Source organism: Chamaea fasciata, unplaced genomic scaffold (assembly GCF_029207755.1).
Source record: "Chamaea fasciata isolate MVZ Bird 193981 ecotype frontalis unplaced genomic scaffold, bChaFas1.0.hap1 SCAF_8, whole genome shotgun sequence".
Classification (NCBI taxonomy): Eukaryota; Metazoa; Chordata; class Aves; order Passeriformes; family Sylviidae; genus Chamaea; species Chamaea fasciata.
In genome coordinates this window covers 29,621,933-29,635,472 of record NW_027094093.1, presented here as the reverse complement: position 1 = coordinate 29,635,472, position 13,540 = coordinate 29,621,933, and the positions used below count along the sequence as shown (strand labels likewise).

The 13,540-nt window shown below is 47.9% G+C and overlaps 1 protein-coding gene across 1 annotated transcript in view; it reads left to right on the top strand.

The window, feature by feature from the left end:
• Positions 1–13,540, top strand: part of ITGB5 (integrin subunit beta 5) — a 59,397-nt gene that overhangs the window by 35,278 nt on the left and 10,579 nt on the right. Inside the window, exon 10 of the mRNA XM_066190287.1 lies at positions 59–488. Within this exon, the coding sequence (XP_066046384.1) occupies positions 59–488 (430 nt within the window). The remainder of the gene's footprint in view (positions 1–58; positions 489–13,540) is intronic.

Below are 13,540 nucleotides of genomic sequence, written 5' to 3'. Positions count from 1 at the left end.
GGTACACCACTGACAGCTGCTTTGGGGCCGTGCCTTGTTCCCTTACATCTCCCTCCAGGTTTCCTTTGAGGTGGCCGTGGAGGCGCGGAGCTGCCCGGCCGAGGACACGTCCCACACGTTCACCATCAAGCCGGCCGGCTTTCGGGACACGCTGGAGGTGGCCGTCACCTACAGCTGCCTGTGCGGCTGCACCGGCCGCGCCGCGCCCGCCAGCGGCAAATGCAGCGGCAACGGCACCTACGCCTGCGGGCTGTGCCAGTGCGACCCCGGGTACCTGGGCGCCCGCTGCGAGTGCGAGGAGGGCGCCAGCGGGGACCTGCACCACGCCCTGTGCCGCGAGGCCGAGGGCAAGCCCCTGTGCAGCGGCAGGGGGGAGTGCAGCTGCAACCAGTGCCTCTGCTATGAGAGCGAGTTTGGCAACATCTACGGGCCCTTCTGTGAGTGCGACGACTTCTCCTGCGCCAGGTACAAGGGAATCCTCTGCTCAGGTAGGAGACTTTGCTCCCATGTGCCCTCTGTGTGGTGGAAGTGTAAAAACTGCCCCCAAAAATGGGAAGGTTGCCAGGCTGGAGTGTGCAGGGAATCTGCCCTGTTTCTGAAGGAGTCTGTGTTCCCTTTCTTTTCCTTATGGGAACGAGGAGGGAGAGTATGGGTTATACCCACACCTCTGAGGTTCCAGCCTGGCAGAGACGTGGCTAATATCAATTAGCGGGACAGCATCGAGTGTATCTTGAAAAACCAAAAAGGTTTTAATAAAGAAGGGAAATAATATAAAAATAAAAGCAAAGCTGAGCACAGTATAGAGAAAAGTCACCTACTTGCTACAACACCTCGAAAAGAGTGGCGTTTCTTTGTTCTTTCTCTTTAGTACTTAACAGTTTAGGTGGGCTTTTTGGCCCTTGGCCCAATGAGATGAACACCAGAGTTTGAGTTACATTCCCGGGGTCCAGTCCACACTTCTGTGCTGGCTCTGAGCCAATTACAATTAGAAAATCACAGAACCTTCCAGCTAAACTTCCTAAAATGTCTAAAGGTAAACTGAAACTCTTTCCCTATTTGGAAGCACCTGCTGGAGGTGTGGGGAGTGTATTACCACAGGAGAGGTTTAAAGGCATCCAGAGTTAAGAGCAAAATTGCATTATCCCCAGATTAGATTAGTCAGAACTGGGTTTCCAGCATTGGAGTCAAAGCCTCTCTCCCTGCAGGTTTGTCTGCTGCCTGTGTCCCACGGAGATGAGCAGGATCTTGGCTTTGGTGTTATTATTTTGATGTAACTATGCACTTCTCTTGCACACTGATTTATTTCCCTAGGAAAGAGTAAACCAGCGCTGGCTTAAATCCTCTGAGACTCTTTTGGGGTATTCATAGGTTGGATTTTTCATTTGTGTGCCATCCTTCCCTGCCTAGGCAGAAACAATCTGCTTTTAAAGATGAAGTATTTCATGTAATCCCCTGATGTGTCACAGGTGAAAGGAAAGATTGTGTTTCAGGCTGTTACTTATTAGAGAAAAGCTGTATTAAAGATTCCTAAAGCTGTTTTATGTATGGATTTTTTTCCCACTGGGAAAACAAGTCATTCACTGGGAAAGCTGTAGCCAGTCAGCTTTGCTCAAACAAAGGCAGAAGAGTTATTTAGCTGTGTTTGCTAAAATGGTTTTAAAACCTCATCAGTCCAAGGTCAAATAATTTACCTTGAACATAATTGCCTGGATTAGCCCTCGGACATAATTCCCTCAGTTGGATCAGGGCAAAGGGTTGTTCTTTAAAATTTGCCTGCTTTCAAGCAAGTAAACTATTTCCGTAGTTGAAAACCTTGGACAAAAATTCCAAACAAGTGTAAGCTTGGAAAAAATAGCTACTTTTTATGTTTTCTCTAGGGAAGTGGTGTTTTTTTCCGCTGCTGTTTATCTTGCCCTGCTTATTTCAGAGTGGGGCAGTAAGCTTTGGTTGCAAGTTTCTGGCTGTTTGAGGCAATTGTGTTGTTAGGTGGATAGAGGATGTTTGTGTTAATTTTCCTGCAGCCTCGCTAGTGCTTTTGTCACTGCAGGCAATACTCTGGGTTTGAAATTGCCCTACAGATCCCTGCTGCAGAGCAATGGGAAAGGCCAGTTCCTCCCTAACAGTGACTCCCCAGACTCGGGGGGGGTCTGTGGGGCTCTCTCTGCTGGTGCATGAGTGGAAAGATGAGTGGGCAAGCACAAAAAAACTGTTTGAAAGTAGATGGGGCAAAAAATTAAACTCAACTGTGAAGTAATTAGGAGCACTACTGCCAGGGAGTTCTTCAGAAGACCACATTGCTTTGATAGCATCATCCCACCCAAAAGGAGTATATTTAAAAGCAAGCAGAGCAGCAATGCTATGAAGAGGGGTTGTAAGTTACTGGTATAGCAGTTGCCGCAAGAGAAGGACACACCTCTGCTCAAATTTCCTTTTCAGCAGGAGGGCCAGAGCTCTGCTGCTCCACAGGAAAGCAAGTTATGTATCTTCTGTTGCACCTGCTTGCTTCTGTCCCTGTGGGGGATGTCTGGTGCTGGGAAGAGCAGCATAGCTAGTTTTGGATTTGCTGGAGTTTTTAAGAGTAATTTAAAAGTCCTTTTTATAGCTATGAAAGAAAACAAAGGGTAGGCTGAGGCCAAGCAAGCTCTTTGCTCGAGGGATGGAGTCTGGCATGGCTGCATGAGGTGGTTTGTTGACTTTTTTTTTTTTTCATGAATTCCAGCAGTTATGATGCTAAATCTGAATTGTATCAAGCACTGTGCCAGTGATATAACATTTTGAGGTGGTTTTGTCAAGCAAAGAGGCTTGGGATTTACCAGCCCACCAGAAGATTACATGGCAGAGCTATGCCCAAAGCTGCCCCAGACAAATAGCCCTCTGCTACGCAAACATCACTGGGGTCTTCCAGCAGACCACACTCTGTCCCCCCCACAAATGGAGCCTTCTTAGAAAAGACCAGATGTTTAGCTCAGCACTGAACATCTGTCCACCAGCACGTGTAGTAGACTTGGCAGCCAGAAGAGTTTGGGTGATGTCTTGGAGCAGGTTGATTGCCAGGGCAGTTGCTGCGGTGGCTGGTTGCTGTTTTTGTTCCTGCTAGGGGTGAAAGGACAGCCTGCCCTCACTCTGTCTTTTCCTGGGCACAGTGTCTGTCCTTGAAAGGCTCTGTCATCTTTGTGCCTGTTACTCTCTGGGGGGAGTGCAAGGGGAGACCAGTAGGTTTTAGCTAATGCACAAACCAAAAAAGTAGCATGTAGGGAGCTGTCATTTTGCCACATATTATTGTCTCTGTCCTTGCTTGGGAGTTTCTTGGCTTGGATCCATGAGGGAAACTCATCACTGCTGTCAAGGGTTTTATTTATACTCTGTGAATGCTCTGTTTGCATAGGAAGCAGTCACTGCCTCTCTGTGCATTTCTGATGACTGACTCTGAACAGTAGAGCCCAACCTCAGGTTTAGCACACAGGCTGTGGTGTCCACCATCAAATGCATTTACAGCTACTCCAGCTGCTGAACAAGAGGATACCGTGAACCTTGGAGAGCCCATCCCGGACCGAGCCGGTGAGAAAGCAGCCAGTCCAACCCGAGCTGAGGTTTTGGGGAGCACCAGCAAGAAAGCACAGTTTTCTGAGCTGAGAAGTAACAATCCACTCAGGCAAACTGCTTTGCACCTACATGATTGTGGTTTATGGTGTGCCTCAGCTCAGAGGCCCCATGAGCCTATCACCAACCAGTGTGGGCATTTCTTCCTTTTATGAACTGTAGTAAAGCTGTCCCCATTGAGTCACTGCCATGGCACAGGGATGGGTGGCAATTTATGCTCAGGCATCCTGTATTCCCAGTAAAAGCCAAGTGGGGTTGAAATATTCTGAAATGAACTTGTTTCTTGTCTCTTGGCATTTGGTCCTTTGGCTAGGAAAAAACATTTTAATTCCTGGGTCCATTTATAAATACTGGAGCCTCATTTTGTCAGCATTTGACAGGAGAGATGCCTGCGGACAGTGCTGCCTATGGCTCCAGTTCTTTTGTAGTCCTCCCCATAAAGTGGAGAAGCAGATTTTGGGTGAGAGAGAATCTAGAGAATCAGCAAGAATTTAATTTCTGTTAGTGGGAGGTTTAACATGCCTCCTGCATCTATGAGGCAGGTGGGAAAAGGGAGTAATTTATAATGTGGAGTAAATGTTAATTCAAGTTGCATCCAACTCAGAATCAATGTCACTTAGTCACTAGTAAATGGAATTTGTTCTGCTGCTCCCCAGGTCCAGTTAACAGCTCCAGAGGAGCTGTTTCAAACCATTAATCCAGCTTCTGGAAGGGCCATAGGGGTTGGGTTCTGTTCTTCCAAAGAAATGTGGCTGTGTTATCTGCAGCACTGTGCTCTGACAAAGCCGGCAGTTGCTTCCCAAACCCTCAAATGCTTTACTTCAAGTCTTTCTTTGGGTGGAGGAGTTACCTTAGTGCATTGAGATGTTCAGCACATCACTCTGTCCCCTCTACTCTGAAATGTGGGTGGCTGTGGGAGAGGGGAGGAAAGCCCTCCTGCCTGCAGCTGGGCTGGGGAAGGGGCAGCTGGCTGCACAACCCTTAGGCTTTTGAACTTCTTGGCTGCCTGCCAGGCAGTTTGACAAAGGAGGAAACATCTCTGCCCTAATTGCATTCCTGAAGGTCCCATAAAACTAGGTGGCAGGAGGGAGGAGAGGCCCCAGTAAGGGCATCACACATTTGCCTCTAATGAAACAAGACTGGCTTGTTGGAGGCCAAGCTTCATTAGCTTCAGTTGCTCCAGACCTATTTTTTTCTTGCTTGGCTGGACACAGAGTAATATGGCATCATATGGGTCTCTAAAGAAATTTCGCCTTACCACCACCACTGTTCCCCGGCTCCCTGTGTGTCATTTGTGTGCTCTTCAGCCCAGGACTCTGGTTGTGCACAGGCACATTACTAATTACAGAAGAGCACTAATCATGCTGCAGCCATTCCTCCCCCTGAAACACAAAGGATCTCATCCTGAAAATCCATACTGCCTGAGAAACATGGCAGCTACTGATGGTGGTCGAACTTTGGGGGATCAGGTCTTTTGTGGTTTCTCTTCTACATTTTTTGTAGGATTGGACAAAAAGTCAGATTTATAAACAGTTTTCATCTGTAAATGAAGTGCTTCAACATCTCTCTAGCTTGTAAGCAGCTGTGAGCATCTGGACTGGTTGACTAAAGGTTGAAAGGTGACTAAAGGCTGTGGCTGGCTAAAGCACGGCATGATGGTGATGCCTTGGAGCACAGGAGCTGCTCTGGCCTCCCTTGCCAGCACAGGGCTTCCAGTGCCACAGAAAGCTCAGATCAGCAATAGAGCATCAGGTGTCAAATCTGCAAGTAGGTGGAAGTGCCAGAATCACTTCTGAGATGGGATGTGGCAAGAGACAACTCATTGAAAGTTTGGGGTTTGTTTTGCAGAGAATAGCCGAGCTGACTCATGATGCAACTCCAGCTGCCCTGCAGAAACCACTTCAAAAACTGCTGAGTTCATAGAAGTGCTCAGTATTTACTTCTGAATGCTTCCTCTCTTGGTTTTAGTAAATGGGGAAGCTCAGGGAAGTTTCAGCCTGGACTAAGGCCCAGGGAGATAAGGCTTTTTTGTTTTAACACAGCCTCAAATTAGAAACCTCACTTGTGCTTTTGCAGTTTGTTTTCACTGTACCCTGTCCATAACACATTGAACAGCCAGTGGGATGATGGCTCAGTGCCAGTGCCCCAGTTTCTGGTCCTGCATTAGAGCCCCATGCACTGAGAATATCACTTGGGTTTGATTCCCCTACTGGTATCTCCACCCTGGGGATTTGGATGGGATCTGTTACTGTACAAATCACTGTGCCCATGGACACATCGTCTGGAAATAGACTTTCTTCCACGTGTACTTTTGTAGTTACTATTCACCTGCCTGGTGGGGAATAAAACTACTGTCCTGGGTGGTAATAATAACTGCCTCTTGGATGGGGGATGCTGATGTGCATCTGAAAGCTCAGATGTGAGAATAAAGGTGATTCACATCTTTCAGACACACAACAGCATTTTATTTTTGGTCTTAGTTCTCTTCATTCCCAACGTCTACATTTTTACCAGAAGCTGCTGTTATGAAAGAAATGGGTAGTGTTTGATTTATCAACCTCTGAGGTGCAGGTGATGTGGTCTGGGGAGGAAGGAGAGCTTCTCTTGTGTCCTCTGTCTGTGGCTGTGCTGCGGGTGGTGTGGCTTTTGACAAATGTACCCCTGCCAGAAGGGAAGAAGAGGGGGAACAGATCCTAAACCACATCTGCAATGTTTCCTTTTAAGTCACGTCAATTCTTGTTATCTGTAGGTTCTTCTGAGCACTGCCTTGTAAAAGAGAACCTGAAGGGGAGAGACAAAACGACCATATAAATATGGAAGTTAAAAATAATCCTCTGGGTGTTGCTAAGTGCTAGTGCAGCTGTGGGCCAGGGAGATGCAGCTCCATCTCTGGGGCAGCTGCCTCGCAGGTCAGCCCCTCTCTGCTTCCCACGTGGGGGGAGGATGGGGAGCACACATCTACTGGCATATTTGAGGCTTATTTTGGTGGTAGAGGATGCAGTGTCAGCTCGGGTCACTGTGCTGTAACCTCTCAGTACCAGTTGCTTTGTGAGTAGTCCCAGTCATTAGCAGCAGGTTGGGGGCTCAGGGGGCAGTGGCTGTGGGTGCTGTTGAGGTGCAGGGCATGGCAGGGTGGTTTGGGGTGAGCACAACCAAGTCAAGTCCTCTGAAACAAACCCCTGTATCATTAGGATGTTGCAGCACTGCGAATGCCTCTTTTCCCGCCAAAGAGCAGGGTAGGAGACAGGGAGCTGAAGACAAGCTGAGTCTGAGCTGGAAGACACAGCAGTCTGTATATGTTGTCACACTGTGTGGGGCACAGGGTGCCCATGGCTCCTTGGCAGCCCACAAACCTGGTTTCAGGCACCTTGAGGTGTCTTGCCTACAGTGCCATTTGCAGAGCCCAAGGGACTTTATGCCCAGAACAGACAACAAGGAAATGGCTGGCACTGCTGTAGCATCTCTCTTTTACAATGTGCTTAAAACTCAGTCAGACTGCATGTTTATCTCCGAGCTTCCTAAAGACCTTTCTCCTTGGTGCATTCCCATTTGGCCTTTGCTTTTATCACTTGCAGCAGCTGCTCAGCCAAAGGTCCTGTCCTGAGATGCCTGTGTGCTAGAGAATAAATGGATAAAACAAAATAATTCCCCTCAATAAGGAGGAAAAATAAACCTCTGACTTGCTGAGGAACTGAGGAACTTGTGAGGAACTGAGGCCAGAGCACCTGTGCCTGGTGTCACTACTGGGTGGGCATCCCCTCTCCAGCTTACATACCTCCTCCACCTGTGAAACAGTTTCACTCCAGTAAGAACAGAGTACAAACATTTAATAAGAAAATCAAATGGTGCACCTCTGCTGTCCTCTTCCTTTTCTGGGGTCAAACTGCAAAGCTGTTCTACTGACTCTCATCACATGGATTACTGTAAAGAAATGGAAGGTTTAGGTCAGCTCCATTTATTCCCATCCAGTGGGTCAGCCCACTGGATGGGAAAAAAATGTAAGGACCAGGTCAGCTGGAACAGGCGGGGCTGAGGACTGTGGTGGGGAAGAGCAGTCAACTGAATCCACTTTCATCCTGCTTGGACTGATGCCACTCTTGCCCTGCTTACAAGCTCCCTGTTTGGCTGTGTGTCCAGTGTCATTTGGCTGCACCATGTCTAAGTCCCGAATCAAGAAAAATGCATTTTTAAAGATTTGTTTTGTTAGTGTGTGTTTCTATAAATCAGATCTTTTCTGAGGCCAGCTGCTCAACTGTTGGCATTCCTGCTTGCCCTCCTGTAGAGCGTGGGGCTGCCATGCTGTTGCAAGATTTTGGAGCAGCAGAACGTGGTTGCTCAAGCTGTGATTTATAAAACACTTCCACAGGTGAGGAAGGAACTGTGGAGGCGCCTGCTGCTGCTGCTGACACATGTGGGATATTGGCTTTTAGGCCTTGTTCTGGCAACAAGAGCTGGTGTCTGAGCCCTGGGGTCATCCCGGGCTGCTTCCCGTGGTGCCTTGGGTCTGGCTGTGCTTTGCCAGATAGCAGTGAGCCCTGAGAGCAGCACTTGAAACCTCTCAGCCTTTAGTGTGGAGTGTCATTGAGTAAGTCTGCTCTTCACACAGTGTGAAGAGGAGCAGAAACTACAGGGACATGTCTGGGACACACTTCACCCACTGTGGGCAGCCTGTGGTGCTCTGTGCTTGCATCATGTGCTTGCTGTGCCAGGGTGGCACCTCCTGTGCAGGGGAGGCTTATTTGAGGGCAGGGACACCCAGCACTGAGCTCCCAGATGATTTGAAAGGCTGGAGAGAGATTCTACCCTAGAGCTGTGTGAGTGGCTGGCTGGCAGCATTCCTCTGTAGAAGTGTTTGATTTTTTCCTTGTAGGGAAAGGGTTCCTGACCATTACCCAGGACCAAGTTCAGCAGGGGGCCCCATGGTGTTCTGGGTGTCCTTATCTCCAGGAGCTGTGGCTCATAGTCCCAATGCAGAGAGAGGCTGAGAACCACATGGGAGGTGTTTGCATTCCAAATTTCATCTTCATGAAGTCTGGCACACAAATCCTCAGTGGCCTTGTGGAGGAGCATGGGGCTGACTCAGTGCATGTGTTTTATTCACATCTCCAGTCTTTGGGCGGCTCCTGAAACTGCTTCTTCCCAGGGCATCATTTCCATCCTTCCCCAATCTCTCTTCTTCTTCTTCCTCTCCAAATTTATTTTTTCCCATTTAACCTGGTTTCTCTTCTCTTTTCAGTGTAATATTGAGTCATGTGCCACTGTCCTCCAAGAGCATGTGCCTCCCTATCCTGCTCTGTGCCCATTCTAAGGGCGGAAGATCCCAGAGGTCAAATGGCCTCTGGGCTGGGACAAACAGCATGGGGTGACCCTTGTCTGCTGGCTGTGACCTGTGAAAGCATGGCCAGTGCTTGTAGCTGCAATGTAAAAATGCCTGGTCCCCTCTCTAATTGCACTGCTAACAACCCCCGTACTGTGCTTCTGGTCAGAGGTGGCTGCAGGTCAGTGCAGGTGGCTGGTTCTTAGCTGGAATGCTCTGTGCTCCATGGATATGCTCCTTCCATGGATTCCCTTCACAGCAATTAAATGCAGTATTTTTTATTACACCACCAGGCATTGGCATTACGTTGTTGCCTTTTAAATATTGTTAATTATTGTGGAGTTGGACTCTGTGGTCCCTATGGGTCCCTTCCAGCTTGAGATATTTGATGATCTTTGCATGGATTTCTCACAGGATCACAAATGATGATTCTATTTGCGTTTGTGCTCAGTGCTGTTTATTCCTTTTGTTCCTTGGTGTTCCTGGCAGCAGGCATACCCTGCCTGCCCCACCTTGCTCACGCCAGGGGTTTGTGCTGGCTTTTCACTGAAACAACAACTAGGTTGGACACTCTCTCCCCAGTATATGGAGTACTGCTCTCCCTGAGTCTCTATTCCTGGCACGAAAGGGCAAAGCTGCCCTTTGTTACCCCTCCTTTCTCCCTGCCCAGGCTCTTGCTGCTGTCCAAGCCTTGCAGCTCTCCCCAAATCTGGCAGCAGCTCCTTGAGGGCCAACCGGCACAGAGCGCTGCTGTTCCTGCCTCTTTTCACTGCAGTTTCTCCTTGTCCCTGGGCGGACCTTTAGCAAGTGTTAATGCATGCTAATGAGGCATTAAATGCCCGGGCAGAATTGAAGAATACAGGAATGACGTCTTTGACATCTTTATGGGAGCCAGAGCTCTGACCTTGGGGCTCTGCTCTTAAAGTGGCACAACATGTGGGTTGCAACGGGAGGTGTCATCTGAAGATTCATGCACATACCCAAACCCCCTGTCCTGTGCAGCTGCCCGCTCCCAGGGCCAAAAACCCCATAGAAAGTTCAAAAAAAAAATGACCTGCAAAGATGATCTCAGAAAATAAAGCTTAGATGGTCTTAGAACAAACTGGCTTTTAATGCTTTACTGGCCAGCATCTTGGTGAGTTTGGTGTCTGAATTTGGTCTCTCCGGTGATAGTCATTGACAGAAATGCACATTTGGAAATGAATTTTGTATTTGGGGCTTAAAGGCAGATGAATGCCTCAGAGCAGCAGTGAGTGGAATTCTGGGTCTCTGCATTTCTTGTTGACATGCACTGACAACCTGTGAATTTTGCTCAGTTTCATTCAAAAAATTAAGCTTAAGTAATTGACCTGAAAGGGAAGCGCAACACAGCCTGTGTGTTCGTTCTTTCTCCTTTTTTTTCCCTTTGTCTTATTTTGAGTGATGTTCTGACTTTTTTCAGGTACTTTGTTAAGGGCGAAATCTGTTACAAAACCGCGGACCTTTGGTGAACTTGCACCAAATGATGTTTGCATGCAAACACAGCACTGGGCAAGGCTCCCATGGCACTGCATTTTGCAGAGAGGAATCTCTCTCTACTCCAGAGACCACTCTTCTCAACGAAGTCCAGCAGAAACGACATTCAACCCACTTGTGCTTCAGCAGGATGAGAATTAAACTGCTTTCTATTTGAAAGATGGACCTGAACCATAGAATTCGGCCCTGGAGTTTAGGGATCTGGAACCATGCAGCTTTGTTTTTGGAGCCAAGTTTTATTTTAAGAACATATCTGGAGTTTTTTGGGGTGGTAGGAGCTGGTAGGAGTCAGCTCAGGCATCAGAGTGGGAGGATGAAGCTTATTCTTCCTGGAGGCATGGTATGTTGGTGGAAAGGCTGCAACTCTATAGCTTTTCTCAAGCCCTTTCTATGCCTTTCAGCAGCTGCATGGTTGCTATATGTCCCCTTGTGTTTCCAAATCTTTCAGAGCCTTCAGGGTGACTAAATCTGAAGTGCACAGTTGTATAAGCAGATCTGAGCAGGGACAGGCCAGGAAGTGTGTAAGTGGGGGAGAAGCTCCTGGCTCTGGACCCGTGGGTATTGATGGTATCTGGGCAGGATTGGGAGGGCCAAGTGGAAAATGTTTTTGTTTTTTTTTTTTTTTTTTCCCACGCAGTTTTATTTGTCAGGCTTTTTGGGGAGAAAGAAAACAAACAGAGATCTGCATTCAGGGAGATTTCATCTGTGAGCAAGTCTGTGAGGGGCTGGAGAGCTGGCTGGAGAGAGGAACAGTGCTGTGGGAGAGGTGTTGCTGTGTACCATGGGAGACCCCATGAACAGCTGCATGTGAACAGGTGGAGGTTGATACGAAGTGGCCCTTTTTGAGTGAGAGATTTGGAGGGAGACACAGTAGGGGCAAAAACCCAAGAGGACTCACACACACCACCCCCTTCTGATCTGGCTTAAGGAATAATATGAATTGTTGGCAGCTCCTGCAGTGCCTTCCATGTCAGGAACTAGGGGGTGACAAAGCCAAGGATGAGCGCGTGCCCAGAGTGGTGGGATGGTATTTGGGCTCACAGCTCAAAGGAAACCAGCACATCCATCCCAAGTGCCCGCACTTGGGATGAAGTTTTGTGCCTCTGGGAGGATCTGGCTCCAGCCCTTGCCCCATAGCTCTTCCTTCATCAGTAACAGCTGGCAGCAGGACCTGAAAGCTCCAATTCCCAGCCCTGGTCTCCATCCAAAAGGCCACATGTAGCAGGCTTGGCTGAGGAGCTAATGTAGTAGAAGTCAAGGATTTGTGGAGTGCTGAGCTTACTTGGAAAAAAAAATACAAAGGCTTTAAGAAATGCAACTTTAGATCTCTTTCAGGAAATGACTTCTCACTGCCCATTTTGGCTTTCTGATGGATCATCAGATGTATCTCGTGGTTGCATTTCAGCTCCACTTCTTTAGCAAGGAGAAGGAAAATGAGGAGAGGCTGGCCAGGGCTGCCACAGGAAATCCGCCTGCCCCGGATAGCTTTCAGCTGCCTTCATGAAACAGCAGTTTCCAAAACCATGTCTTCCTTGCCCAGTTCTCACTGAACCCAGAAATTCCCAAGTGAGTGAGAAACTGGAGTACTGAGGGGAGTTTTTGTAATGGCAGTGCTGTACTGGGAGGAATGCTGGCAGTAATGTCCACCTGGTGATGGGACTTGTGGTACCCATGGCTGAATTAGCAGCTCGAGCCTGCATTTATTCCTTCACCTTTGGTTTCATTAGTCTGCATCTCCAGTGCTGTTTTTGATGATTGGTGAGCCCAGTGCTGGGACTGAAATCTTGGTTAAACCCATAAGCTTCAGGATATAAATATCCATTGCAGTGGGAAGATGCACAGATCCATGGTGTCTGGTGTAAATAACATTCAGAAAAGCACTATTTAGTTCTTACTAACCTCTTCGTATTTGTTTTGCTGCTTCAGTGTTGCACTGTGGATAAATGAGTGTGGGCAAGCTCTCTCCTGGTGTGAGTGGAGGCAGTCGGATGAATTTCAGGTTACACAGAAACCTTGGACCCTTGACATTTGTCTGTCTGTGTTTATTGTAGTAGCCTCCGTAGCACAAGGAGGTTGTTATGCTCAGTGGGCTCCAGGGGTTGAGGGTGCTGCTGCCAACCTGCCCACCCTTGTTTTCCCTGCTGGACTGGCATGACCCGCGGGGTGGATCCTAAACCCGTCCCTGCTAGTTAAAATCTGGAACTCTCCCCAAGTCCCTGTGGGTGCTGACCATCTGGCAGTTCTGTGCCCTGGGCAGGCTGCCTGGCCTGGCCTTGCCTGGCCTCTTGATGTGCAGCACCGGCTGCTTTGAGCCATGGAAAGAAATTACTAGGGAAGATGATGATTTATTTGCCTAAACAGGCACTGTGTCATTCCCTAGTCCTCTCCCAAATGAAAAGCCCTATGTTTTCTAAGTGTTTCAAGCCTTTTCTGCTGCCCTTCTTCCTCCCACTCAAAATGTGCTGTTCACAGAACCTCTCCCCCAGACATGGAGCACTTTAGCTGAGAGATTGGCTGGTCTGGCACAAAAGGATGTTCAAGCAGTGCCCGGTGTCAGAGGGTTTGACTTCTCTGGTAAGTCAATTTTTGGTCCATGTTTGTGGACCCCTTCTGCACTGGGGCTCTCTGTGTGATGGGCACAGCAGCCAGGGCTTGTTAAAGGGATGACACTGGAGAATCTGGAAATTGCTTGCCATAACTTATTTCTCTTCGTTGTTTTTCCTGTGGGTTTTTTTCTATTTCAGACTAGTTGTTCAAATAACCAAAAATGACAAAAGCCTTTTGGAGATCTTGACCCAGTCTGGATGTGAGCACAGAGGCACAAAAATAAGTGGCTTGATTTAATGGGAGCAAAATCTGGTATGATCTTTCTCCTCCTGAGTGCTCAGAAACCACTAAACTGACTTAAAAAATCATGGCTTGTTTTTCTTGTATGTTAGGCCCATCAGTTTAATGTTCTAGAAGATGGGAAAAAAAAGGAGTGTTGGAGGCGGCTTGTTTTCAAACCTTTTCTACCCCTCCATAAAAGCTAGGATCATGGTTTTTTTTTTTTTTTAAATTTCAAAAGAAAACTGGTATTTTTTTATGTGACTTTGTCATCCTCAGAAG